The sequence below is a fragment of the Rhamphochromis sp. 'chilingali' genome, assembly GCF_963969265.1.
Source record: "Rhamphochromis sp. 'chilingali' genome assembly, chromosome: 21".
NCBI lineage: Eukaryota > Metazoa > Chordata > Actinopteri > Cichliformes > Cichlidae > Rhamphochromis > Rhamphochromis sp. 'chilingali'.
The window spans coordinates 28531503-28559453 of record NC_137949.1 but is presented as its reverse complement, the minus strand read 5'-3'; the positions used below and the strand labels follow the sequence as shown (position 1 = coordinate 28559453).

Sequence of the window (27951 nt, the reverse complement as noted above, 5' to 3'; positions counted from 1 at the left end):
TGGTGCAAAATACTATTTAATGCTGCAAAACTGTGTGCCTATTGTGACAGGCTGCTAGTAACAAAGTGCCTAAAGAAACCATTTAAAATTAGTTCTTTGCTGTTGACCTGTCTGTTATGTGTAGACACAACGCTGGTTCAGTCCTTGAGTTAAGTGCCTGTTTTATCTTTGAACGATTCATAAGTCAGTGTTAAGTGGTTTAACAAACAAAGAAAGCATTCCTCTGAAAAAGGCCAGGTACAAGGACTGGGTACTTGGAAGCAAAATATTGAGATATGAGAGCTGACTCCAGGCTTTTGCACAGTACTGTACCACAACAGAAATATACCAGACTTACAATACAAACTTAGTAAATATATGTGTATTATTCAATTTAGTCTTTTCACACTGGTATGTGTTATTATAGTTAGGTTTTTTAAGTTTGCAATATTATTTTAGTTATTTTCTACCGTCTAGTTATTTTAAGTTAGCTAGTTTTTTTGTTTTTGTTCTTTTGCTTTTAGTTGGGGAGACAATTTTTCTTTCATTCCAAGTCCACAGTGGTGAAGGAGAAGTGTGAGTGGACAGAAATATCCAAACCATAGCAGGAAATTTACAAAACTTGCCTCCAAACCAGCAAAAGTGAAGCTGTGACACAGATTTGAACCCAGTTTACTTTTTCTATTTGAATACTGTTAAGGAGCAGCGTTTACGTGCAGTAAAAAAAACAAAACAAACATAAATAAACCAAAAATAAAAGTTAGCAGAACATACTACATTACAAACGTGTTAAAGGATCGGTGGTGGGAGGGGGAAGGGGGGGGCAGCGGTTGCTAATCACGTGAAAACAAAGTCACATGACTAGTGCGCATACACTAACCTGGTCGCTTGAGTTTGGAAATCTGAAACAGGAGAGGACACCATGAACAAACTGTGAGTGCTTTAGATAACTTCAGAGCTTATTTACATAAATAATGAAGAGTGCGATACCGTGAACTGTTTAAACGTAGCTAACCCACGTTTTTTACGTCACTGGTGACCTATAGCTGCTGCTAATGTAGCAGGTTAAAGTGGCCGTGGGACGTTAAAGCTGTAATAAACTAAACCGCGCTTTTCTGTAATAGATGTAGCATTAGCATAACGCTATGTGTGCATGAAGGCATGAAGAAATGCGTATGATTTTAATTTTACCTTCTTACCTGAATCACATTGAGACGTCAAAGATGCACCAAGACATGTTTTGTTACCGACCTGAAATAACACTAGGTGCTAATTGTAGTTTTGACAAAACTTCCGGGTTTGTTTTGGGTGTATCTGATTTTCAATGCTTTGATTTCTCCTTTCTTCCAGCAGACTGGTCTTCTCCTTGCCCTTTTTATTCAGTTCGGTGGTCTGGAGTGGATATCTGGAGTCAGACCAGGATGTCTTGTGAGCAAACATACAATTTTAAATCTGTTATGATATGTATTATTTACTTTAAGTTACATCTGGATTTCTGCTAGCTATAGACTGTAAAGTGAGGTATGATTCATATGTAATTAATTACTGGGTGCCGTGTTTATTAATAAGTCTGTTATACCAGGTCTCCCAGCCATTTAAATGCTTGCCATTAATTTCTGACTGTTAAAATACATTTTCAAAATTTTTATTCCTCTTTACACAGGATACCACAGGAGTGGGCTCATGTGGATCGGGTTGGTCCCACAGAAGAGCTCGAACTGACTTTTGCCCTAAAGCAGCAGAATGTTCACCTGCTGGAGGAAAAGCTCAGGCTGGTGTCAGACCCTGACTCAGTTCAGTATGGTATGGATCTATCCGATAACTGCAACCTTTACATTTTAAAAACAGAAAGAAAAACTCCTTTAAACGTTAACCTGTGCTCGTTTGCACTCCAGGTAAGCATCTCAGTCTAGAGGAAGTAGCCTTCCTCGTGCGTCCCTCTGACCTGACCGAGAAAGTGGTGCATCGCTGGCTGCAGAGTCATGGGATTACAAACTGCCTTACGATTCGCACTCAGGACTTTTTGCAGTGCACCATGACTGCAGAGTAAGCATATTTCTTTGGCAGCATTTGTTCTGCTTACTCAACTCACTTGCTCATGACACAGTTAAAGCGCAAAGTCACTTCTTCAACACGAGTTCTGTAGCAGTGTAAATCTCCCACTAATGCTTGTATCTTGTGATATAGTTCCTCTTTATGCGGTTTTGGGTTAAAAAAAAATCAGACATTGACCTGGAGTAAAATGAAATTCATAAATCAAGGCTGAGACAAGGAGTCGATTTCACTTACTAGAAGTTCCTGTTTTATCTGTTTTACATTGTTTCCTTTTTAAACACACATAAATGGACTTGCATGTGTTTGCATGGTAATGACAGTAAATGATAGTTGTACTGAATTCTTTTGTTTGCTTTTTTCCCTCAGGACTGCAGAGAGGTTACTTCCAGGAAGCAGATTTCACCGTTATATGAGAGATGGACATTATTTAGTGAGGTCTTCAGCTCCATACTCGGTTCCCGATGACGTTCATCATCACCTTGACTTTGGTGAGCTCCATTTCAAAAGCTGCTAATTATTATGTTGGTTTTTTTTAGACCTAGGTCATAAAGTTCTACGATTGCTTGCAAAAAAATACACCTACTCACATTTTGCTGCAAAAACTTTTTTTTTAGATCGCTTCTTTGTCCCGTTCAGTCCACTTGAATAGATGTCACTACTGCCCACTGGATCCTCAATAACCTTTTCATTACATTTCTTTTTACCAGGAATTTTATTTTGGGGAAGAGGATAGTGTCGCATAGGGCCTAAATTTTTGGGTGGTTACTTAAATTGTCATTGTGGCCAAGAAAACTCCAGTGTGGCACCAAATATTCTCCTTCACAAGCTTCAGGGTGTTACAGTAGAACCCAAGTTTGACCCTGACCTGTGTGTGTGTGTTTACATGTATTCAGTGCTTCTGCAGTGTTAATGACCTGTTAAAGTCCTACAAATCACACTTTTAATCATCATATAGTGCTTTATTCTAACCACCTTAAGTACAGCCAGAATTGAAATCAGAAACCTTGCTGGTGTAAGGTGACGCTGCTAACCACTTTTTCCTTAGAAACTGTTGCTTGGTGTGTGGGTGCCGGTGCTTAGCCACAGGGTAATTTTTTACACAGAAGTTGTGGGTTTCTCTCGGATATTTCTGTTGAAATCGTAAATACCAACGTGCAAGTGGTCAGAATGGCACTTCAGTGACTAATCAAAAAAGGAATAAATAGAAACTACACAAAAAGTGGGTTTGAGATGCAGGTGAGGAGATATATTTGGGTTCAAAGACTTCATCATTTTTTATGGCAAAGTCTTTGAACTTTATGAGAGCATCTCATATGATTAGGTTTGGATCTGCATTGACACTGCCGCCCCCGTGACTCTGAAGTACATAAGTGGTTAAGGAAGTGGATGTGGGATTTAATTTTTTTTAAAAATTTGTGTATGCTTCTGCAGTTGGAGGACTTCACCGTCTTCCTCCTAAGGGACTGGATCTCAGCAAGAAGCAGAAGTCTAAGGCAGGGTTTCACCTCGGGGTGACTCCTGCTGTTTTAAGGACTCGCTACAATCTAACATCAGCTGATGTGGGATCAGTTCAGAACAACAGCCAAGCTGTAGCTCAAGTATGATACACTCACCTTATTATTTAAGGGATGAAAGGTTAAATGTTGCAACTAGCCATATAACCTTCAGCTCCAAGTCTTTAATCTGACTATAACGTGGTGTAATTTTTCACTGTAGCTAGCTGCTTTCTCTTTTAGTTTTTGGAGCAATATTACCATCCCGCTGACTTGGCTGAGTTCATGGCCATGTTCGGTGGTGCCTTCCAGCATCGGTCTGAGGTGGATCGAGTTGTAGGAACCCAGGGGGGAGGAAAAGCTGGTATAGAGGCCAGTCTGGATGTAGAGTACATCATGAGCACAGGGGCAAACATCTCCACTTGGGTCTTCACCAATCCAGGTATGAGAAAGAGTTTGTCTTTCTGTTTTTAGATTATTCAAAACAAAATCATGATATAGAAATGATAAACCCTTTAGCAAAGAGGTCAGAGCTTGGAGTTAAAAGCAAGAAAAAAAACCAACCTTCACACAGAGTAACGTTTCTTTTTTCCCTTTAAATTGTTCTGCTGTGCCTCCAGGTCGCCATGAGTCCCAGGAGCCTTTCCTCCAGTGGATGATTTTGCTCAGCAACATGACTGACCTGCCCTGGGTTCACACTATCAGCTATGGAGATGATGAAGACAGTCTTTCTGCAGCCTACATGACACGCATCAACACAGAGTTCATGAAGGCCGGCGTCAGAGGAATCTCATTGCTCTTTGCTTCTGGTCAGTAATAACAGTAACATTTGTAATAGTAACATGTGTGTGACATGTTGTGGTGCTTTTTGTGGTTTTCGTCACCTTGGTTAAAAATGAGACTTGACTTGAATAACTGGGGAATTCTTTACCTGATCGTGTAAAGAAAATAAGAGGCTTTGTCTCCTTGGCAATATGTCACCTGACTGTAAAGTCACTCTCATTGTCAGATCATTATGTCACTTGAAACATGAATACAGCACCATTGTTTCATACTGAACCCCTGATGGCACGGCATGTGTACGCGATACCTTTTTGTTCTGCTTGCTTTTTATCACGGCTCCAAAGCAACAGTCAATAGGCTGCCAGTCATTAGTAAAATTTACTGCACCATCACCTGCCACCTCACTTATAATCACCCTGATCTTGTGTCGTGTTCAGGTGACAGTGGTGCTGGATGCAGACATCTGGGGAAAGAAAACACCTTCAGGCCCAGTTTCCCTGCCTCAAGGTAAAACATCAACTCCAGTTTTGTGAAACTAAAGCAGCGTGTAATTATTTGCAACAGATAGTTTACTATATTAAAAAAAATCTGATTTAAAGAGCTTCTTGTTTCCAGCCCATATGTGACTACAGTAGGAGGCACATCCTTCAAGAACCCCTATAAGGTCACGTATGAAGTCACAGACTCAATCAGTGGTGGAGGCTTCAGCAACATCTTTAAGATGCCCGACTACCAGGTAAAATCATCAGCCTTTAGTGATACATGATACATCTCCGTTCATTTATGTATCCAGTGATCATCGTGTGTTTTTTTTCCCCCCAAAAGTCAGTGTAAACAGTGCTATCTGTGCTCTGTGTGTGTTCCCACAGACCACTGCGGTGAATAGCTATCTAAAGACTGTAGCGGCATCCCTCCCTCCTAAGTCATACTTCAATACCAGCGGAAGGGCTTACCCAGACATGGCTGCCCTATCTGATAATTACTGGGTGGTCATCAACAGAGTGCCTGTCCCGTGGGTGTCGGGGACCTCGGTCAGTATCCTTTGTAGCAAATAGAGAATTGACAATGTAGCAGAGGAGGAAAAAAGAAACAGAAGAACCATAAAATTAGCCCAATGGGCAAACTGACAGACTAAACGAAGCTGGTGCCTTTTTTCCTCTATGGGCTCCTAAAATGTTGCAGGTTTAGTTTTTTTGGACAGATAAGTTTATTTCCAACAAAGTACACTTGACGTGTATGGACATTCATCGAAGCAACATAACAAATACATTAGACATCTCTATATAAATAACACAGATTCTGTGGTTGAAATTGAGTTGGTCCCGTCTAATGAATAATAGAAATATTCATCTGACTTTCAAATCACCAGCCAATGGCTCATATAGAGTAAGACAAGTGCATTCATACCTACACACTGATATGCATACAACAAAAATGCACAATCATACATCTGTACATAAATATCTATACCTGTACCTGTAGTTTCCAGAACAGACTCTGTGCAGTTAGGATGGATCTGAGCAGGCAAACTCAATAGCTACAGGGGATTTGCTTTAAAATGAGTGAAGGTCTAAAAGGGTGATGCTTCATTCCCCCATGTTGCGCTCTTCAGATTCCTTTACATTTGGTACAAAAGCCTTACACATCATGGGAGGTTTATTTCAGTTAAAGAAATGTTTGTGTTTACAGAGTGTAGCCACCCCCATTCACCACCTGCTGCACCACCAACAGTCTGCACTTACCTTAAATCACTTGCTTTGAATGTCTGCTTCTTGTGGCTCATTGTATCTCACATGCATTGCTTACCCATCCAGGCATCGACCCCTGTAGTCGGAGGTATGCTTTCCCTCATCAATGATCAACGTTTCATGAAGGGCCTGCCTGCCCTGGGCTTCCTCAACCCCCGACTCTATAAGCTGAATGGAAAGGCCTTATTTGATGTAAGTGCAGCTAATTATACTATTACTGTAGATAAGTACTTGAAGTAATTATTGGAGGACTCTTGTTGTTACCAAACTATTGAAGAATGCTCCACTTGTATAGATTACACAACATAGACACTGCGACGCTTTAACCGAAAAACAAGCTTTGTTTACGCTGCTACTGTTATGACGGGTGTTCACTAAGGCATTTTTTTAAAACAAGAAACCAAATATCCATGGTCGAGGTCTGTTTCCTAAATGCCGTTCACTTTTGTCTCAAGGTAACTGAAGGTTGCCACTATGGCTGTCTGGACGAGCAGGTTCAAGGGCAGGGTTTCTGTGCCGCACCTTCGTGGGATCCTGTTACCGGCTGGGGTACGCCAAACTATCCTGCCCTGCTGGCTGTCCTCCTGAGTGATTAGCTGCAAATAACCCACCAGCGCCTGCTCTGAGAGTAGACGGCAGACACACAATGCCAAAGGCAAAAGGGTCGAATAGCTATACTCTAGGTTGCCTCTTTTGGTTTTATTCAGGTATACGTTTGAAGTTGAAGGATTATTGAACTCCTAAAGATTTTTGTTTGCTGAATCATTTAAGGATAATTGCATCGCCTCTCATTTTAAGGCTTCAAACTGTTCAAGTATGTTTGCCAGGGATAATTAAAGTGGTAGTTTTTTAATACTGCACTACAGCTGCCATTTTCTGCTGTTCACTGCATTTATAACTGACCCAGATTTGAGATATTCTTGGCTTTACATCCATCCCTTTAGATACACAGTGAGGACGTACAGTTGGCTATGCAAAAAGATTAAATAACTTTATTGAAAAGGTGGAAATATATACTGTAATCACTTCTTATGCACAGCTTGTTTTAAAATAGTGCTGTTGATTCTTAATGACTGTGAGCTGGATTAATATCTGATCTGTACAGGGAATGAGACTTCCTAACTACTCGGCAGGGATAAACTAGGTACAAGTCATCGTGTTGTTTGAGATTTTTAAAACACCGCTCATGTATGTGCACTAAAAAGGGGAACATACTTTGTGGTGTGCTGATTAAGAGGACCTTTGAAATCTTGATTTGCTGCTGTGAAATGACAAGATGTGTTGTAATATGTGGATTTGAAGTGATTCAGCAATTCTACCCACCAGCATTGTTGTACTTGTTGTGAAAGCACTGCCTTTACTATTTTTGTGGACTGATTAAAGCCAGATTATGTACAACAAAATGTCAGATGGGTGTTCAGTATTATCGATGTTTGAAAGTATGTTATGATGGTTGCAGTTTGGAAATGTGAGCTTATTAGAGCTTCCTTTGGCTGTCACAATGGGTTGCCACAGGAGCCGGAGCTACATATTTGACTTTACAACAATCAGCCTTTGTGGCACAACCCTCTCAGGGATTTTTGTCTCCTCCCAGTCTCAATCATCATTTACCTGTGGGTGAATTCATCAATCGCCACACTTTGAAGCTAACATTTTAATTTATTATTAATCAAGAATAATCTGCAAATTATGCATTGAAAATAAGTGTAAATAGATAAATGTAATAGAAGTGGGTTATGACTAAAGACCTTATACAAACTGGTTAAAGTTGAAAATTCTGCCCTGTCATTTCCAATGCAAATGTCAACACGGCCTCTGGCCTCTACTGTTTTCAGTATCCTGGCACGCGAAGAAAAACAAGCCGACAAACTAATTTTTACAGATGAACCTTTGTAACTGCAAAAGTTGACAAAACTACCATTTGTGTGTACGCACTATGGAAAAGGATTAAACAAAAAGAAGTTCCACTTATTTATTTCTATTTGAATGAAAGAGGAAACCAAAGTTCGGTAATTCCCTGTGAAAGACTTCGACAAGTTAACCTGTTACATTGTTATTATTCTATAGTATCAAACATGTACAAGTATCCCAGTTATATGACAATGGAGGTTTTAGTTGTTTTTTAAATTAAGTATAAAATATTTGAGAATGATTTCAAACTGAGAACAAATGACACCGTTTTGCATTGGTAGTGCAAGGGGGAAACATTTTAATCACTGATTACTATTGAAAATCACATGTCTATGATCTACAGGATATTGTGTTGTAGAAAATGAAAATATGCAGAGACCACCCAGTCACATCCTCGAAACACACTCGTGAGGAAGAAAGGGAGGAGGTAAAACAAACCGAAACCTCTTCGAAGAAGAGCTACAGAGACAATCTGACTACATACATCACCACAGAGCCTACAGCCCCTTTCAGACATGCAATCCCTTTCTTTAATTTTGAGGGCACCTGAATGCGTCACCTGCCCAAGTGCATGTTCACTTATCCTTAAATGGCAATCTTGTTAGGTCGGACCTGGAAACGTTTACTTCTAACTTTTCAAGACAAATCTGAATGCATGCAGTCAAATTAAGAGAGGAGCATCTGAGTGATTTTGACTGTGCATGATTCCATTTAAACTTTTCTTTGAAGCTGAACTCATGAGGGAATGCCCTCAACAGCAATACATACAAATCTCTCCAAAATCAGGTTCTAATTTATGATAAAGACATTCCTCTTTCAATAAACAGAAGAGACATCTCTCTTTCTCTGAGCCTGTGTGCAGCTCTCTGAGCAGCACATATACACACAACCTGCTCTTAGTGACAATGACAGAAGAAACTAAAAACACAGTGAAAAGAGTCGATCCTGAGAAAACCTGCTGTCACAGAGTCAACAAGGCTTTTCCAGGAAGGGCAAGTACTGCATGCGTACTGCGACTCTGCCAATCACTGTCATGTGTGTCTAAATAAAACTTTGAGAAAAACATAAACATAAAAATGACCTACATTTGAAGGACAGAAAACCATTACTTTCACAGATCCCATGTCTGAAAAGGGCTTTGTTCATTAGTGTACAATATGCACACTTGGGGAAAAGTACAAAATTGAAAATATGTCATTGCTAAGGATTGACGCAAATTTGAAGAATATTGCAAAAACATTTTTTTTTTTTTAAACTGCTCGTCTTAAGATATAAATAAGTTTCTTGGGTGCAGATCCATGAAATAACATCTCCACAAGAAGAAACTGTTAAGTTGTTCCATCCAGGTAGAGCCAAAGTAGGGTAAGAGGCCTGAGGGTGTTGGGGTTCTCACAAGTTGCTTGTTGAAAACCTCTGTGTATCAAAAAGTTTGTGAAGACGCCTTTTTCCGTTTAAACGTTTTACCCTAGAGGCAACACAAAGGGACTTCTTATGTCACAACAAAGCAGGCCAAGGGATCATTTGGCTGTCGAAGGAGCGGACATACAGGTCAAATCCTCCAGTGTTTCCTTGTGTTGTCGTTCGTCTGAAGCGCGGCTCATTCACTGGTTATTTTTGGCTTTGGCGTGTGTGAGGATGTGAGACTTCAGGTTGGTGGACTGGGCAAATTTTTTGTTGCAGCCATCAAAGGGGCAAACATACGGACGGTCTCCAGTGTGAATACGCACATGTGTGCGCAAGTTAAAGTCCAGGGAGAACCGCTTGCCACAGCCCTCAAATGTGCACTGGGAAAGAGACAGAGAGAGTGTTAATGCTACTTCATGTCTCAACTTAGCTCATGTATAACTTAGCTCAGTAGCCTTATGATGAAATAGCAAAATTTGCATATAACCACTCTTAAAACACACAAACCCAGCCGAGTAAGGTAAACACTTCCATAAGTATTTTTATGTCCTACTATTAAATCAAAGTAAATATTTGCAGGCTGTCTGAGAAAGCCAAATAACTGACAGCCTGCCACGTGTGAGACCTCACCTGGAAAGGTTTCTCTCCCGTGTGTACAAGTTGGTGCCTCTTCAATTTCGAACTCTCGACAAACGCTTTGCCGCACTCTGCGCAGACGTGCACCCGAGGTCCGTGGGTGTGCAAGTGTTTCCTCATTGCAGAGTTGTCCCTGAACATCTTGGTACATCCCTGACAGGGAAGAGGAAACACAGTTAGTTTAACTTGTTTGCACATAATGGCATGCCAATGCATAACACACTTGCATATTCTCAAAAGAGGTGTCATAACAAATACACAGCAATCAGCAAACTTCTGAGCTGCAACATGCAGAGCACACGCACTTTGTGTGGACAGGCTATCGTCCTGGGCGCGTCATCTTCTTTTACTTTTCTCGGCTTCATTCTGCAACAGAAATGGAAGTAGCTGCATGTAAACTAGCTGCATGTAAACTAGCATTAGAAAACCCCCCAGAAAACAGATAAATAGCATTTATTTGCATACAGTGCTATTTTTTTTTTTTTGCATTTTAACATATGTAAATGCATGCATTTACATGTGTTAAAGTGGAGTTGCATTTATGCTCAATTTTGCACTTCACACAAAACAAAACTAGAGTGTGCAAAACTGCATCTAATCTATCAGGTCTGCAGAGTTTTCAGCAGTGTTGCTTGTCTGTCTTTCATGGAGCCAATACAGTTTTGTTTTGAAAGCTGCAATGTGTTTCAACATTATCACCACTTACCTTGCAAACTCTGCCAGCTGTTTGGGGTCTGACAGGTCAATGCCTGGGATGCCTCCAGGAGGAAGCTTTTTCCCTGTCATGTATTCCGAATAATCTGGAGGAGAGTTTTCTCCTGTGATTTGCTCCTCGTGGTCTATGTCCTTTTTGTCATCTAAAAGATAGAGGAACAGTTTTTAAAAGAAATCCATAACTACAACAGTGCATTTTGAGCTCAATGTGCCCTCACTAATTTCCTACTTAACTATTACGGAAAATCCGGTTGTTGCTAAATAGGTGATTTCTGTTGAGTTGCAAATGGTTTAATCTCAAAAGTACACTATAAACAGTTTTCCAAACAGTATGAATGGTGCATTTGTGTGACAGTCTATTCAACATAAAATGTGAGGAAAAACAGAAAATTTAAAAGATTTTGCGTTAAATACATAACGATTCACTGTAGAAACGCAAGTAAGGTGAGGTTGGCTGCACAAAGTTTACAAAAAATGTTTTCCAAATAAAATTTAAATTAAAACTCGGTGTTTTTTTTTAATCATCTCAATTTTCATTTTCTCCATGTGTTGAATAGCCAGTTCAAAACCAGTTTCTATATCAAGCTGATAAAATCACACTTTTTAGGGTTCACGCAAAGAATTAAAAAACATGATACAGTTTCCGAAACAAAATACATAGTTTATTGTACTTTTAAAATCATGTGACTAAAAACGCGTGACTAAAGAGGAAAAACTGTAATGTTTGAGGGGTTCCTGAATGCACCACCGACTTCGCTGAGCTGAACTGAACTGCGCCACAGCGGCCTAGCGGAGCTAGCTGCACTCGCTCCCACTCTCGCCGCCATCTTCGTCGGCCAAATAAACGCCATTTTTTCGGGCCGCCATACTTTCTAGACCGGGGAAATATGGCGGCGCCCATCGACACATAAAACATGGCTTCCCATAAAAACAAAAACATTTCAAATGGAGTTTAAGTGGCTCGGAGTTGGGGAATGTTTCCTACTTTGGCGGAGGACAAGGCCCCAGCAGGGCCCAGTCACACGACACACATCCTGAGAACAAAGCGAGGCGCCAGCTTGCAGGAATTCACTTAACTTACCCGATGCCCACATAGTGACTGAAAATTCCCCCTCCAACGTCTTTATCTGGACCTGCTTCTGTTCCCATTTTCTGCCCATTTCTCCCCCACTCAGGTAGCTCTTTTTGCCCGATTTCTTTCCGCTTCCAGCCTTCTTCATCCGGCCTGTTGACGAGCTTTTCCCGGCCACAGTAACCAGAGTCTGTTCGATATAGTCCTCCTCCACGGCGGGCACTGGGATAAGAATTTGGTCCTCGAAACCATCATCTGTGTGCAGTTCGGAGTCATCCTCACCCACCACTTCTTCTCTCGTCTGCACCAAAATCACCTCCTGGTGCGGGTGAATCGAGTTCGGATCATCTGTATCGAGAGGCTGTAAGGCGATCATAGGCTGGTGCTCACCGTCGTCTCCAACAACTGTGGTCTCGATTGTCTCTACTTCGATTTCGTGCAATTCAACTATTTCGGCCGGCATTTCTGAGCCATCCGTTTCTATGTACAGGGTGTCCCCCGATGCCATGATAACTTTCGTGTATTGCTTCTTCCTATTGCTATTTATTTTACACTCTAGCCTTCCCTCCTCTCTACTCTCTATCTGCCCCCCCTCTCGCTCTCTCCGACAACAACTCCACAGTCTCACTAGTGTATTCTCGCCGCCACAACGCTCCAGTTCTGAAATCTCGCGAGATTCAAGGAAAAAGTGCCCTGACAGGTAGATTATGTTTAGTTCACAGATTATTACACACACATTTTTATGAAATAAATATAAATGTGCATAATACACATCTTCTATGAATGTCTTTATTTGTAACATACACATTATACATTATGGGTTCACAGTTTGTGGGGTTTTTTTTAATCAAATAGTAAAATGCGTTTTTTGATGATCCAGTTTATAAATTAAATAAAGGGGACAAGTTATTGTTTTTGTTTTTCTTATCAAACTTAGAAATATTCAATTTACAAATACATCAAACAAAAAAGCAGCAAATAACTGAAAAGCGGGAAAGCTTGCTATTTTTTCCATGCCAGATAATTTGTGTAGTGGAAACAAATGAGTTGGAAATGTAACAAAAGAAGCACATAAACACTGATATCTAACCTTAAAGCAAAAATTCTGACCTTGACAGTTACAATATGTAACTGTGTGTAAGCTGTGTGTGTTTTCCAGTTAAATTCTTCACTCATTCTTTGAGAGTATATGCCTACTGTAGTACCACTACAGTCCCACCTGCCCTTAATACAACATATTAAAAAAGGTTTCTAGTCTCCACGACAGAAAACACTCGCTGCGGGGTTGCATACATTTCAGCAGGTGCACAAGCAGGTTTGCCCTGCGTCAACTTTCGGAGGAGGGGCGTGAGACCACACCCTAAACCTTCTGTCTGCAACCTGTCAAGGTGGGTGTGTCCCGATACTTCGAAGGTTTGATGACACGGAGCCGGATGCCTCACACGCAGAGTAGATAGCCATGGGGAAGACAGGTGGAAGAGGCGACTTTGAATGGGTCTACACTGACCAGCCGCACACTTCAAGAAGAAAGGAAATTCTGGGTAAGAAATGACAGAAGATTTTTTTTTTTTTAAAACAACCCAAAAAAGTCCAGATTGTTTTTTAAAATCCGCCAGAAACTGCGCTTTAGAAGTCAACGTGTTAACAGTTGAGGTCAAAGTTGTTTTTTTCCCTGTCTATACTCTACTTATAAAACTGTAGCCGGTTAAACCTGTTTACAAGCAGTTGCTTAACGAGCTATCAGCTCACAGTGGATGCAGTGAAAACGTAGAAACGAACATGCCGCTCATGATAAACACATAGTTTTATTACTTGTACTTGAAGTTACGCATACTTGTACTGTTTTAGGTGCGACGAGATCGATTTACTTATTACTTTAAATCCGTGTATTTATTGGCGAAGGTATAGCGTGTACCTGGAGTGTACTCCAGTTAAAATCAATGCAAACGAACAATTAAATAAATACGAGTACAGCGTGCTGTGAGTGGAATTTCAAATCTGATGTTGCAGTCTTCATGTTTACTTTTGATTGCGGTTTTAAAACTAAAGTCAGTTATTTCTTAAAAGGAAACACGGGTTATAAAAGAGGATTTGCATGTTTCAAGCTCGTGATAGTGACACATTTAATTCACTTCAACATTTCTTTTTTTCGAAACCCCCTAACTTGTGAAATAATAGGAATGTAGTGACAGTTCACTTTTCCAAATCATGACTGTCACACTCTGAATGCTACTCCTTAAATGATAAGAAAGGTTTTACAGGTTCCTGGGAAATCCTTTAATCATGACACGAATGAGCCAACAGAATGTATCCAAACTGTTTGGAGTTTCCATTTTATTTCTTTTTATTTTTCCCTTGCCTATAAAATATGTATCACAAACATCTGATCCGTCATTTGATCCATTTTAAAAGCTCTGCTGCTGAAGTGTATTTAATCTTGTCTTTACCCAGTATTTGCATGCTTACTTGGGTGTGAAAGACACACCTAGTAGGTGGTGGGTTTCTTGACACTACAAAATCCTAAATTATTAAACTGTTTATTGTCCTCTGCTCTGAGGGGACAGGGATGTGGTGGAGAAATGTGTTAGAGGTAATTGTGCTTCAGATCCTTTTACTTTACCATTTGATGGAAGGGGCACCTTTTGAACAGTTTAATAAATTAAATGGCTTTTTTTTTCCACGTCTGCAGACTGAAGGTTCAGGCGGGACTCACAGGCCATAAACTTAACATTATACTGCACATTCAAAGGACAGCAGTACCTGCCATTACAGATGCTTATGAGACCACACATGTGATCAACCACCACATGTTGAACAGAATAATGTGTGAATTAATTTTGGCTGATACTCTATGCTGGAAAATGATCTAACAGTAAGGCAAATGAAAGGCCTTTCTTGTTTGACATGATGAAGTCAAAATTCTCTAATGGCTTTACAACATGTGTTCTGCATGGGCACATTAAGAAGTTATTACTGGAGTTTTATGATGCCTGGTCATTGATTTAACTTCATACCCTGGAGGCAGGCTGTGACAGCATCTGAAAATTTATGGTCCATAAACGGCTTTAATTAGGAAAAAGGGAAGGACGCTCTGGAGGTGAGCTCACATTGAGCCACAGATTTGAAAGCAATACTAATGCTGATGTAATGCTTGTATGTTGATGAATGATTGTTTCACAATGGGAGACTGCAGGGAAGCAACAGGGAATTCTTGTTGGGTAAACATTCATAGAATAAAGGGGATTTGGTCCGTAGAGGAGACTATCAAAATATGAAACGGTCACAGGGACCCAGCCCCAGTATCTTTAATCTATTAGTCACCAAGGTAAGAAAGTTTTGCATAGAGACATTACACAACCTGAAACTAAGGAAGTAGGTCAGATTTGCATGCAACATCCCGCGATGGTGTGTGGCTAACTTTGATGTAATGCATGATAGGATATGCTCTGTATGGTGTGATTGTAAAGTCTTAGTAGCCGAATCACTTGGCACAAAGCTTTTTCACTTACCTGCCCAAATTTCTTTGCTGTTCCCATAAGGTGGGGCCAGTGCAACAAATCAGAACCTGTATGACCTAATTATTTAAATTTTTTTAATTGTAAAAGTCTTTTTTTTTTTTTTTTTTTTTAAAAAGAAAAAAAAAAGAATGATTTTTCAAATGCTCCTTTGTTTCTCCCTGAGTTTCATTTCCTGCAGCAAAACAACACCTCTGCCAATTAAAGCTGACTTTTCTCAGCATGGTTTTCCCAAGAGAAGGGCAGCTACCTCACAGCTTGTTTGCTGAGAGCAACCTTAGGAAAATTACTGTGAAACATATGCTGTGCAAGTCACTGTTTCAGAAAAAATAATTAATTCATTTCTTTTATCCTCATTTTCTTCACTGCTTCCTTTAATCTATTATTCCCTTTCCTCACATGTCCTCTGCCACTCCTGCGATTCTTTCTTTCTTTTTCAACAATCGCATTACTCCTGCCTTTGCTCTTTTCCATCCCTCTTTTTTTCTTGCTTCTCTCCTCAGCCAAATATCCACAGATCAAGTCTCTGATGGGTCCAGACCCCCAGTTGAAGTGGGTGGTATCGGGCATGGTCCTGACCCAATTCCTGGCCTGCTTCCTGGTCCAGGACCTCTCCTGGAAATGGATCTTCTTCTGGGCCTATGCATTTGGAGGCTGTATTAATCACTCCCTGACTCTGGCTATCCACGACATCTCCCACAACGTGGCTTTTGGTAACAAGCTGGCGAAGTGGAACCGCTGGTTCGCCATGTGGGCCAACCTACCCATCGGGCTGCCCTACTCTGCCGCCTTCAAAAAGTACCACATCGACCACCACCGGTATCTTGGAGGGGACCAGCTTGATGTTGACATACCTACAGACTTTGAGGGATGGTTCTTCTGCACCCCAGCCAGGAAGATCCTCTGGCTCTTCCTCCAGCCATTATTCTACGCCCTGCGCCCATTAGTGGTCAACCCAAAGCCAGTCGGTCGGCTTGAGATCCAGAATGCAATGGTTCAGCTTGTAGTAGACCTAATTATCTACTATTTATGGGGGGTGAAGCCCATCATTTACCTCATTGCGGGATCTATCTTGGGTATGGGACTGCATCCGATCTCTGGACATTTCATAGCTGAGCACTACATGTTCCTTAAAGGACATGAGACATATTCCTACTATGGAGCGTTGAACTTGATTACCTTCAATGTTGGGTATCACATGGAGCACCACGACTTTCCCAGCATACCCGGCAGTAAACTACCTCAGGTGAGAACATATTACTGTTAGAAATAGATTTATAACAGTATAACTTATAACTTTGGACTTGAATGTACTGAGCGTAGAAAAATGAGCACAGTTATATCACTGAATACTGTGGACAGATGATATGGGCCTCTCCTGACTTTTAGAACCTAAATACAACAGACACTGGGAAATGCCAAAAATCTAATTTCTTTTTCCCATTAACTGCAAGTATTTATGAGCTTAATGGGCAGGTTTTTTAAATGATTAACTGCCGCCTCTATCAGGACAGTGTTGGCACTTAATACAAGTTAACTGCCTTTAGGTTTGTTGACCACGAGTTTAAAGAACTCTTTAAAAATCTATTTTGTTTAGTTACATTTTAACCCCCATTCACGCCCCCCTTTTCATTGTCTAGTAAAACATTTCAGTCAGGATATGTCGAGCTGCATTCACCCCGACGTACTGTTTTGTGTAATATCATACAATATGCTGTTCTGTTTGCACTTGTTCTAGTCAAATACAGTCATGTCGAATTAGGTCGAATAAATAAAAGCCCTCAAATCCTAAACACATTAACTCTGCACTTCAGATGCAGGCTTTACACTCATCATTTGCAATATTTACTCTTTCTACACCACCTTCTTTCTCACTGATATTTCTTCTCTTTCATTTTTAACTTCTGTTTTTTTTTTTTTTTAACTGGCAGGTCAAGGAAATCGCAGCCGAGTATTACGACTCCCTGCCTCAACACACTTCCTGGAGCCGTGTATTGTGGGACTTTGTGTTTGACGACAGCATCGGGCCCTATTCCAGAATCAAACGGGAGTACAAGCTGAGCAAACAGGAATAGATCTCCGATTGATTGATTGATCTGCTAAGCAAGAATGTGAATTGTAGTTGTCAGACGTCGGCTAACCACAACAGAAAGTCTAGTTTTGTTGCATAGTGTGGATGTTACCATACGTAAGCCCAATAACATGTTTGACATTGTTATCTAATCAGTGCTGCACTCGTGTTACTATAAGGCAATGTGCACATTTCAGCTGCATATTTTACACAAATGAGATTTCACCTCATATGACTGGATGTTATTTATTCCTGCTATAAAAAGACAGCCAGTGTCATTGTGCAATGTGGAAATCTACTTGTACCCAGAAAGCACAAAGAAGAATTGCGGAAAAAAAGAAGGTAAATTTTTTCTTATCTGTGACTGAAGGCGACATAAAGCCATAACTTCGGGATAAAGGTCACATACATTCTCATGTGGTTTTATGGAGATGTCACTACCCCATGCCGTTTAGTTTTCCTGATTGTAAGCGTTCGTCAAGCCTCGTGAGAGTTTCTGCAGAAGCACAATCGCTTAGATTAGCAGCTGCACATCCGTCATGCAGAACAATGCTGAAGTGGAAAATAAGCATTGAAACTTACCTTCCAGTAAGAGGAGCCTTTTCTTCTGTGATGCCTCGTTCTGCTTGGTTGCAGCTGCATCGCCGTACAAGGATTTTATCTCAGAGTGTTAGGCTTGTTAAATGACCATACTGGTGTTTCTTCAGGTTGAACACATGTTCATGAAGTATTCATTTACATCGGTGTTGCTAAGGAGCCTCTTATGACCACTCTTTGATCATACAGCTTTTCTGTTTTTGGATTTAGTGTTTGCCATTTTAAATTATTTTCTAGTGACACACTAACTGGTATAAAGAATAAAATACCATCCATCCACCCATTCGCGTCCGCTTATCCTTAGAATAAAATACCAGCGTGTGAAATGACAAGAAGCACAGGGGTGAAAAAGAAAGCATCTACAAGAATCACAAGCCACCACAAACGGTAAATTACAAGCATGGCTACTGTTTTTATGCAGGGTTTGTGTTGTTTTGTCCACCCACTGACTGTTCAACCTAATGTATATTCAGTCTTAAGCATTATCTTGTTTATAAAAGTTCTATTTAAAAAAATGCACTACATAAAAAGTCTTTATAAGGAGAAACTCTGCATTCCTGAGTGTGTTAATGCTTTTGTCACTGTGGTATCCGTAGAAAAATATGCCTTCAAGCTTAAGACAAACTCGAAGATAGTGAGACACACACACACACACACACACACACACAGTGAGCAGGATACTGTGTAGCTGACAATTTTTTTTTTTTTGAATGAATGAATTTACTTCCAGCTTTTTAAATGAGAACGTAGTTGAGAGCGGACAGAGTGAACAGAATGCAACAACTGATATTCATCCAAAGCCTTCCTGCAAATACACATTTAGCTACCATCACAAAGGCCTACTTTTCATCTCTTGCACTTAGCTAGGTTTGCATATTGCCAGAGCAACCAATCCTCTTCACTTTTTTTTTCTCCCCACATTGCTACCATCATCAAGGTTAACATCTTGTAGAAAGGGAACGTTCATAGAAACAAACCACTATAGTAAATGTACCACCGTTTATATAGATTTTTGCATGTGTGTGTCTTTTTTTTTTTTTTTTGTCCCCAAACCAAATAAACTTATTCATAGAGATGGGGTATTCATGCATACTTGGTGGGGGGTGGGGTTCACAAAGCATAGGGTGACTAATATATATAATACTACATTTTTTTTTTTATACCTAGGTAAAACCAGGTGGCACATTTAAAGTTATCGGCCTGTTTTTTGTGAATGATCCCCGAGTTTCAGTGATCTCGCACGTCCGAACAGTTACAGAGAAACCTCGGTCACACTGGAGTTGCAGAGCAGACTTTTTGTGTGTTGTCTGATTCATTGCTAAAAACAAAAAAAATTGTTATGCCTTTAAATATGGTGGAAATTAAGGTAATTCAAGTGGTTTAAGCTATTTTTTTCTTAAAGGTTAGATACACAACGCCAGTATGAGCAAGGTCGTAAAAAGTCTTTTTTTTCTTTCTTTTTTTTTTAAATATGCCAGTTGAGGGCAGGTGGGTATGCGGAGCCACTGTGCCCATATTGTGCTTGTTATCGTCAACGAGTTAGGGATAAACTAAACAAAAACAATAGAAAATATAAAAGGCTGACGTAGGGTGTGCAAGATTCCTTTCTCCCTCTAGAATATCAATAAAATACTCATTGTCATCAACAGCATCATCATCATTATCACCACATTTTTTAAATAATAAAACAGTAAAAACTTAGAAAACAAAAATATTTTCTTCTTAAGACTTGGACTGAACGGCAAACAAAGAGTTGCAACACTGGGCTGACTGAGTCTAGGTGCACAGAGAGGACCACAACACCAAAACTCAGCACGAACGTCCTTCTTTTCCTCACTTCTTCTTTTAGTCCATCTGTCAACCTCTGTTTGAGTTCAACCTGTACGTCAGTCTTCCTTTAATCCATCCCCACATTTCTTCTGCTCGTCCCTCTCGTTAATCCGCGCTCTCTTGTCTCTGTTTCTTCTTTTTATTGTTGCTGTCCAGCAGACTTAAATGTTGCCACAACGTCTCTGCAACTCGAACGATGGCGTCTATGAGGTCACAGAAACATTGAGAGAACATTCCCTGGTCCTCGCGTCTGTGCATCTGCGTGTCCGTCCTCCTCCAGCTCCTCCGTCGCTCTCCTCCTCCTGCTCCTCCTCTTCCATCTGTACGCTCGGATGAGATTAGGATGTACTGATTCTGCCAATTTCTTGTCTGATGGCTGAGAGAAAATAAAAAAAACAATTTAAGAAAAAAAAAGGCTACACTGCTGTTTAACTTCACAAGGACGGCTGCTGCTTACCGTTAATGATCTCGTCTTTCACTTTATGCAACTCGCGCACGACTTCGTCCAAAATCTCCTGCGGGGCAGTAAACAAGCTCGTGAGTCTCATTTCAGTTTCGCAGGGTGAACCCATAATGCGCTTTATGCTACATGGGAAGTTAAACCAACCTGTTTCATCCTGTCAAACTCTGTGTCTGCTTCACTAGTGCTGCCGATGGGCCTTACTCTGAAAGGCAAATGGGTGAAGTGACTAAAAACACAGTGGACAGTGAAGTAGAACAGGCTACATATTTTTATCATTTGCATTGATAAAAGTGAATTTTCAACACTTCACTGTTGCTCCAGTGAAACAAATTTATGCCTAAATCCCTGTGGGTAATGCTAGAGGTTTGGTATCTATTTCATATTCAGAACATTGCTCCTCCTGCTCCTCCTCTTATCTACAGACCTGGACACCAGTGAGGACTTTTCTGCAGAGTTGGATCGCTCCCATGGCCTCTTCACAGCATCTTGCAGAGTAAAATACTTACAATCAGATAACGTGGCTACTCCACGGACTAAAATATACTGAAATATGTGCAGATAAAGCCGATAAAGCATCAGTGTTAATACCTGTTGAGTTCTGCTGACCTGATCCCCGACCACCTGAGTCATCCTTCAAGGAGAGACAGATATTGATTATCAGACATTGAGTATTGTTAATAACCGTAAGTAATTTCATACATCTCTGAAATATTTAAAAAACATCCTTAAAACAATGCACATTTTGGAAAATATCCTAGTCACGCTTCTAGAGCTTTATTTAAACACTGATACCAATCATGCCAGCAACAAATGGAAAAATAGCAAAATGCCAAAATGTCATGGTCCTGGGCCATGTTGGCCCAGCATTCTTAGTTTTCTTGTATTTTTGTATTTTGTTCCTTATGCCGTGGTTCCTAGGTTCTGTTAAAGATGTTCCTTATTTGATTACCCCCTGTGTGCCCCTCTGTGTATCTGTGAGCCCTCGTTTCCCCTCCTTGTGTTTCATTCAATGTTTTCCCCAGCCCGTTATGTCTGTGCTCTCTCTCCTCCTGTCTGAACCTCTGTGTACTTCCTGTTTTACTTTGACAGTCTCTCATCAGTATGTGTCATGTTGTGTTCACTCCTACCCTGTCCCGTTACGATTATCTGTGTCAGCGGTGTTCCCCGTGTGCTTCCACTTCCCTCGTTAACCCTCTGTGTATTTATGTGCATGTCTCCCTCAGTTCAGGGTTGCGTCATCAATGTCTCCTCCCTGAACCTGTGTGTCTTTCTGTGTTCCCTCGGTCTTCTGTTAGTATTCCCAGTTTAGTTCTGTTTCGTTGTAAGGCCTGCAATAAAGCAGTGATTTTGAGTTCAGTTCCTGTCTCCGTGAGTTTTGGGTTTGGGTCCTCATCTGCCTCCACACAGCTAGTTCATGACACAAAAACTACAATTCCTGGACTGGTCGCTTGAGACCAGTGCTAACACTGAGTCAGTCCCATGTTAAAATGCTCAGATTTAGACCTTTAGAAGTCGTGTTTACACCCTGTTCTCCACAGCTTATTTATCCCTTTAGTGTGTGGGGGATGAGTTTCTTTCATAACTCATCAGCTGAACTGGATTGCGCCTTTAAGTCATGCGTTACTAAGGGCATGAATGTGCTGACTGACAAGTGACAAGTGTTGGGGCTTTTTAGTGTAAATGATCTAATCATCAGATAAGACAGTGTTGAAGTTTTGGTGAGTGAATCTTTGCTATTCTATTTATATGCTACTTAGCTCCAAGCACTGAGAAGCCATCCATGGCCATGTGATGCACAGATAAACTTTATGCATGCAATTTCCCAGTTTGACTCCAATCGTTGATCCAAAAATGATAACTTCTGGCTCCAAAAAAAATAAGCAACAACAATTACAGTGCTAAAAATATAAGTCCAGGTAACTGTGGCGAGGTCCATGTTTTATATCAGGTCTGTAATCTCTATGCTAAACATAAGATCTGTCAATAACTTGTTAGTTTAGCTGTTATCATCTGTTTTTCAAAGGTTGGATATCTCTCTAGGCTTGAGTCTCACATTTAAAAGAATGAATTGAAACTGGTATCTTTTCTACCAGCTCTCGATGATAAAGAAAATAAGGGAAATTCCCAAAAATGTTGAGCTATATCTTTAAGCACAAAACTTACTTCATCAGGTTTCTCAGAAGCTTTTCGTCTAAAAGAGAAAAGGGAATGAGGAAACTGTGTAAAAAGAGTGAGCTTTCAGTGAGAATTCAGAAACTAGTATGAATAGATTGTGACACGGATATGATATGAACCCAGAAACATTTTTTTCAATAGATATTTACTGTAAGGAAAACAAAAAGGCTAACGGAACAGGTTTCTGTGTCACTGCATGATCTGACAGGTGAAGGGGTAAAAAGTTTATGTGTGTTTAGAAAGTTGTTTGACCTGCGTGCTAGTAAGGCATTCATCTCCTGCATCAGTCCCTCCCCTCCGCCGCCACTGCCACCGCTAGACCGGTTGGAGTCACTTTTGCCACTAGAACCAGGAGGGCTGCTCTCATCCTAAACACAGACACATTACAAAACAGGTTTCCTTTTTTTCTCCCGTGGGGGTAGGTGGAACCTTTCTGCCTAAAATATGCTAATAACATACCCTTGCTTTAGTCTGAACCTCCTCAGACTAAAGCAGGGAGGCTCACCCTATTCACTTTACGTAGCTTGGCTCCAGCCAGTGCCGCAGCCAGTCCTGAGGGTTGGTGTTGGACCCCAGGTGGGCCACCAGGAGGCCCTCCACCAGCGGGTAATGGAGGGGGCATGGGTGGCGGCACGGCCATTGGGGGTGGTGGACCAGGTGGTGGTGGTGGGGCTGGAGGACCAGCCATAGGTGCTGGAGCTGCGGCTGAAGGAGGTGCAATAGAAAGCAGAGATGGGTTACGTGCAGAGATGAGAACACTTGGGAGGAGTAAGATTAAATCCTGATTAAATGTTGGGGGCCTGACATATATATATATATATATATATCCATATATATATATATATATCCATATATATATCTATATATATATCTATCTATATATCTATCTATATATATATATATATATATATATATATATATATTTTGTGGGAAGGTTATGTGAAAGCCAGCTGATGATAGAGGTATGCTTTAAATTTTCCTACAGGCTTTGAATAATTCCAGGACCAGGAATAAAACCAAAGATCTGACAGTAGCTTCAAATGTATTTTGTTTGATAACGGCAGATAGTCAAGTCAGGCAAAGTGAAAAACCTGCACAGCAGGAACGACTTCAGGTCCACTGACTTGTCAATACAATCCTGAATTCCTGTGTTTCTTCAATTTTAGGGTTGTGCGCTGTAACTGTGTGAAGCATGATTTGCTGGGAATCTTGAAGAAATTGTCAGCAGCAAAGGCCTATTGTTCTGCTGCATTGAGCTACATTGACGGAAATATGTATATTTATAAAAAGAGGCGCGTAAATGTTTGTCTTAAAGGCTCTGCACACCTACACAAGTATATTACATTTCTGCTTGATTATATACCTGGTGAGATGGAAGTTGGTTGAAGTTCTCCTGGGAATTACACTGTCATAAAACCAATAGCACTAATAACACATGACTCATTGTGAGCAGCACTGTGCAAAGGTTTTAGGCAGTTTAGACTTATATCAATCATAAGATACCAACAGGGAATTTGTTCGGTTAGAATGACATCAATCCTAAACATACTGTGGAGCGGATCGCTGTGAGTCGGGAATAAAGAGGCTGAAGCAACCGAGAGAGCTTATAATGGCAGAAGGAGTGTGGAGAGTTATGCAAGATTTGAAAACATTCCTGCCAAGCACAGTGAAAATGTGTGAGAGTGCGAAAGGAGAACTTGGTTGTTTTAAAGGCAGAAGGTGACGTTTTGTTTTGTTTTCTAAATGGATGAATCCGTGTCATATTAAAATATCTTCTCTTTACTTTTAGTGCCTAAAACGACTGGACAGCACTGCACGTCTCGCCCTGTAAGTGGGACAGCTTTACACAGATTAAGCAGACTACGTTCACACCCTAGCAATCCTGAGAAGTAGTCTGATGACACCCTGTGAGAAAACTGTGGGTGGACCTCTGGGTGTGTTTGGGCTTTAACTGCTGATACCACACATATATTTTTCATGTTCTTGTCTAACAGTGCAGGTGTGGTGCATTTAACAACCTATTCTACACACACACATACACATACACTATTTACACACACTATGTAAACATGTCCCTCTGCTGAGGGACTACCTCCTCCGCTCTCCTCCTCATACTTACTGCTGCTGGTCATGGGGGTTGGCTGGGGGACAGGGGAGGGGGTCTTCTTGGGCGAGCCCCCGTCAGACATGGCAGTGTAAGAGGGGGGCGAGGAGGAGGAGGAAGAGGTGGTGGTGGTGGTAGGGGGCTGGGCCTGCTGGTGGTACACCTGCTGCTGCTGATGCTGTTGTTGTTGCTGCTGCTGTGGGTGGAAAGTGGATGGGTACTGGGGCTGGTGGCTGGGGGGAGGGCCTGGGGGTGTCTGACTTGTGAGAGGGGGCAGTGGGATGGCCTCGCAGTACTGTGGTGTGAGTGGCAGGTGCTGAGAATGAGGGGAGTAGGAATCGTCTGGCTGGCCGTTGGAGTGAGGGTGTGGGTGGTGCTGAGGGTATTGGTGAGGGGTTGTAACGGTATTGGGATCGAAAGGTGGGGGCTTCATCCTAGTGCTTACAGGTGGGAGGGGGTGAGCCACCGGGAGGACCGGCTGCGGGGGCAAACCCTGCTTCACCGGCATGGCCATCATTACTGGGGGGGACGAGGACTGGGGAAACTGGGCGTACATTTGCTGCAAGTGTGAAGCAGACCAGGTGCCGTGTTTAGGGGGCAGCATGGTGTCTTGTTGCTGTTGTTGCTGTTGAAGGTGAAGGTGGCGGGCTGCGGTGGGTGGAGATAGGGGGATCTGACGGACCTGTCGGCCCTGGGTGGTCACTCCTGCCTGGACTGGGGAAAAGGCTGATGCGAGCGAGGTGGAGAGCTGGGAGGAGAGCTGGGCCTTGTCCCTAGCGGCTCCCGCCTCCTTCTCCTGAGAGGGAGACATGGAGGCGGAGGTGGGAGGAGAGGAGGATGCCACGCGGACGTAGGAGGGTGGCAGTGTGCTAGCTCTGTAATGTCTGTACTCGGGAGGAGTGTCTGGGTGGATGGGAGGGGTGGACACTTTATATTGGAGAGTGGAAACGACTGTGACGGGCAGAGAGAGAAAGACAGAGAGAGGAGAGAGAGAGAGGAGGAGGAAGAGGAGGAGATGCAGACGAAGGAGGGCAACAAACAAAGGAAAACAGAAAAGAGATAAACGTGAGAAGAATGAAAAGCAACCAACTGAGCAACCAAGCAAGTAATGATGAGAAAATCAGGAGCAGTCCAAAAAACAGAAGCCAATAGCAAATAAGAAAGAATCAAAATATTGTAAAAAGAACAAGCAGCAGAATGCAACATGACTGAGCCATGATCGGAAAGCATATGGCATTTCCCCCCCCCAACAGTAGCTGGAAGAAAGAGATGGCAGTAGAGCATGTTGCAGGGGCAGGGGAGCACTGATATTGCCGGTGGCGGCAGGGACAAAAGGAGGATGTTTAAGTCTGTATGGATATTTAACAGGCAGACTTGAACATTTATATGTGTGCATGGGTTCAAAAAAGCATAAGGGCATACAGACTGGGGAGTCGTGGTTGAAACTAAGGGGGGAAACACTAACACAAACCACACTGGGGAAGCCTATTTACCTCTAGGACCTGCTAGCATGGAATCTCTGCTATGTATTAATGATGAAATCACTTGTTTGCTCTGGGAAAGTAAAGTGTGCTTTGCCTGACTAAATGGCGATAACGTCCATCATGTAATGGAAAAAAACAAAAAAACAAAAACGCAAAAAGCGGGGCAAACAGTTTGTTTACTGACAGCCAGAGTCAGTAAAATGTTTGTGTAGCTAGGTGAATACAAACCCTTCCATTCATTTTGGTCTCTAGAGCTTCCTGTTAGTGTGTGAGTGTGAGCGCGAGTGTCAGAAAGAGTGCATGTTTATATATGAGGGTGTGGGTGTGTTTGTCTAAACCTCACCTGATCCTGACGTCCGTCGCTCCCTCTCCTTGTGCATCTGATGTTGCTCCATCATCCTATCAAGTGCAAGGTTTTCACGACTCTTTAAAGCTGCAGTTTGTGGCGATAAATCAGCCTAATGTGTAGCTTTGACTGTGTCTCTGTTAAAAACACTACTAATCGTTTTAAAGGGGACCTGTTATGCTAATTTAAAATCACAGATGGTATAACAAGCAGACGCATCTACCGTGACATCATCCAATCATTTCTAAAGGTCTCATTGTAAACAGTTGGCTCATTAGCTAACCAGTTGTTAATAAGATAATCCTCCGTTTTGAAACCTATCATGACAAAGATTTAGAAAACAAATTTCAGTTTTTATTCAATATGACCCACAATGACTGACTAAGCCCATAAACTCAACAGGAAAGTGTTTACTGAGGTCAAGTCAGAAAACTATTCTCCCATAGACTTATAGTGGAGCGCAAATCTTCTTGCAACCACAGCTATCGCCATCTGGTGGCCTTCAGTTAGAATGCAGGTTTAAGACACTTCCACATTGATTTTATTTTCTTGAACTGGAAGCTACCTCCATTTATATCCTTACACTCTGCTATAGAAACTCGTCATGATTCAAAATGTTCCATTGTTCGTCCTAGACTAGGCGTTTGTCAACCCCTATCCATTTTCTACATCTTATCTGTGGCCAGGATGCGGGGCAGCAGCCTAAATAGAAGAGCCCAGACCTCCGTCTAGCCCAGCCAGTGCTACCAGCGTATCCGTGGCAACACAGAGGGGTTCCCAGGCCAGCCAAGAAACATAATCACCTGAGTCCTGAGTCTACCCCGGGTCCTTCTTCTTGTTAGGACATGGCCAGAACACCTCGCCCAGCAGGTGCCCAGAAGGCACCCTAACCTTGCTTTAGCTCCCATCCCTCATCCTTGAAACCAACTTTCTCCTGATTGGTTAACCCTCGCAAACAGGAGATTGTAAAATTCGATGGATCGCTTCTGTATTTACAGCCAATGCCTGACATGTTTGCTGTTAGTGACATCATTCAGATCAAAGAGTGTCTACAGGGCTCTAAAGCCTCGCAGGCCCAAAGGGATTACCTGTGCATGCTGACTGGACTATTTGAATCATTGGCTCAAAAATGAGCATGCACCACTGTAACGGTATAAAAATATGACAGAAAATAAGAAAAAGCATAATAGGTCCCATTTAATACTTACACATTTAACATTAACTAGCGAGTTTGGATCTACAGACTAGCTTACTGTTTTGTAAAGTCTTCCACTAGCTTTACATGTTTTACACTATTTCTGCTCGTGCTCTCATTGTAAAAGTTTACCTCCTTTGTGCTTCGTTTTCGTCCGAGGAGGGCCCATTTTGGCGCTGCACGACTGGGCCTGAAAGACACAAAATAAGAGGAAAAAAAAGCAATTAAACCACAGAAATAATCAGCTTCTATGCGTGTACACGTAAGCCCTTATTACTGTTTTATTCATCTCCAACACTTTCCCCTTTGTGCTGAATATCACCCCTTATAGCACCACATACCAAACACTCGTTTGTGACCGCACCGACAGAAAAAA

The 27951-nt window shown here is 41.6% G+C and overlaps 4 protein-coding genes across 8 annotated transcripts in view; 2 read left to right on the top strand and 2 right to left on the bottom strand.

The window, feature by feature from the left end:
• The first annotated feature begins 832 nt into the window (after positions 1–832).
• On the top strand, positions 833–7469 carry tpp1 (tripeptidyl peptidase I). 2 transcript variants are annotated; one of them, XM_080871625.1, is made up of 13 exons: positions 833–912; positions 1333–1407; positions 1643–1782; positions 1875–2025; positions 2401–2522; positions 3466–3632; positions 3771–3969; positions 4148–4336; positions 4748–4817; positions 4926–5046; positions 5180–5341; positions 6125–6250; positions 6514–7469. In XM_080871625.1, exons 1-13 carry the CDS (start codon positions 902–904, stop codon positions 6652–6654), a joined length of 1674 nt encoding a protein of 557 aa, XP_080727751.1. In that variant the 5' UTR covers positions 833–901; the 3' UTR covers positions 6655–7469. The 2 variants fall into 2 exon arrangements, with proteins under 2 accessions (XP_080727751.1, XP_080727750.1); XM_080871624.1 differs by having other exon boundaries at positions 840–912; positions 1330–1407.
• Positions 7470–8236: 767 nt separating this feature from the next.
• yy1a (YY1 transcription factor a) lies at positions 8237–12421 on the bottom strand. Its single transcript, XM_080871626.1, has 5 exons — positions 11805–12421; positions 10716–10866; positions 10315–10375; positions 10004–10162; positions 8237–9753 (listed from the first exon to the last, which is right to left on the bottom strand). The coding sequence occupies exons 1-5, from the start codon at positions 12301–12303 to the stop codon at positions 9571–9573; spliced, it is 1053 nt and encodes a 350-aa protein (XP_080727752.1). The 5' UTR covers positions 12304–12421; the 3' UTR covers positions 8237–9570.
• Positions 12422–13194: 773 nt separating this feature from the next.
• Positions 13195–17708, top strand: degs2 (delta(4)-desaturase, sphingolipid 2). Its single transcript, XM_080871630.1, has 3 exons — positions 13195–13336; positions 15814–16556; positions 17242–17708. The coding sequence occupies exons 1-3, from the start codon at positions 13255–13257 to the stop codon at positions 17383–17385; spliced, it is 969 nt and encodes a 322-aa protein (XP_080727756.1). The 5' UTR covers positions 13195–13254; the 3' UTR covers positions 17386–17708.
• Positions 17709–19413: 1705 nt separating this feature from the next.
• The window catches only part of evla (Enah/Vasp-like a), a 38787-nt gene continuing 30249 nt past the window's right edge, over positions 19414–27951 (bottom strand). For all 4 annotated transcript variants that reach the window (XM_080871622.1, XM_080871621.1, XM_080871620.1 and 1 more), the window contains 11 exons: positions 27708–27765; positions 26378–26433; positions 24566–25501; positions 22952–23151; positions 22699–22814; positions 22435–22462; positions 20860–20902; positions 20696–20756; positions 20416–20473; positions 20266–20323; positions 19414–20184 (listed from right to left, as the gene is read on the bottom strand). In XM_080871622.1, the coding sequence (XP_080727748.1) occupies positions 20147–20184; positions 20266–20323; positions 20416–20473; positions 20696–20756; positions 20860–20902; positions 22435–22462; positions 22699–22814; positions 22952–23151; positions 24566–25501; positions 26378–26433; positions 27708–27765 (1652 nt within the window). In that variant the 3' untranslated portion in view covers positions 19414–20146. The remainder of the gene's footprint in view (positions 20185–20265; positions 20324–20415; positions 20474–20695; positions 20757–20859; positions 20903–22434; positions 22463–22698; positions 22815–22951; positions 23152–24565; positions 25502–26377; positions 26434–27707; positions 27766–27951) is intronic.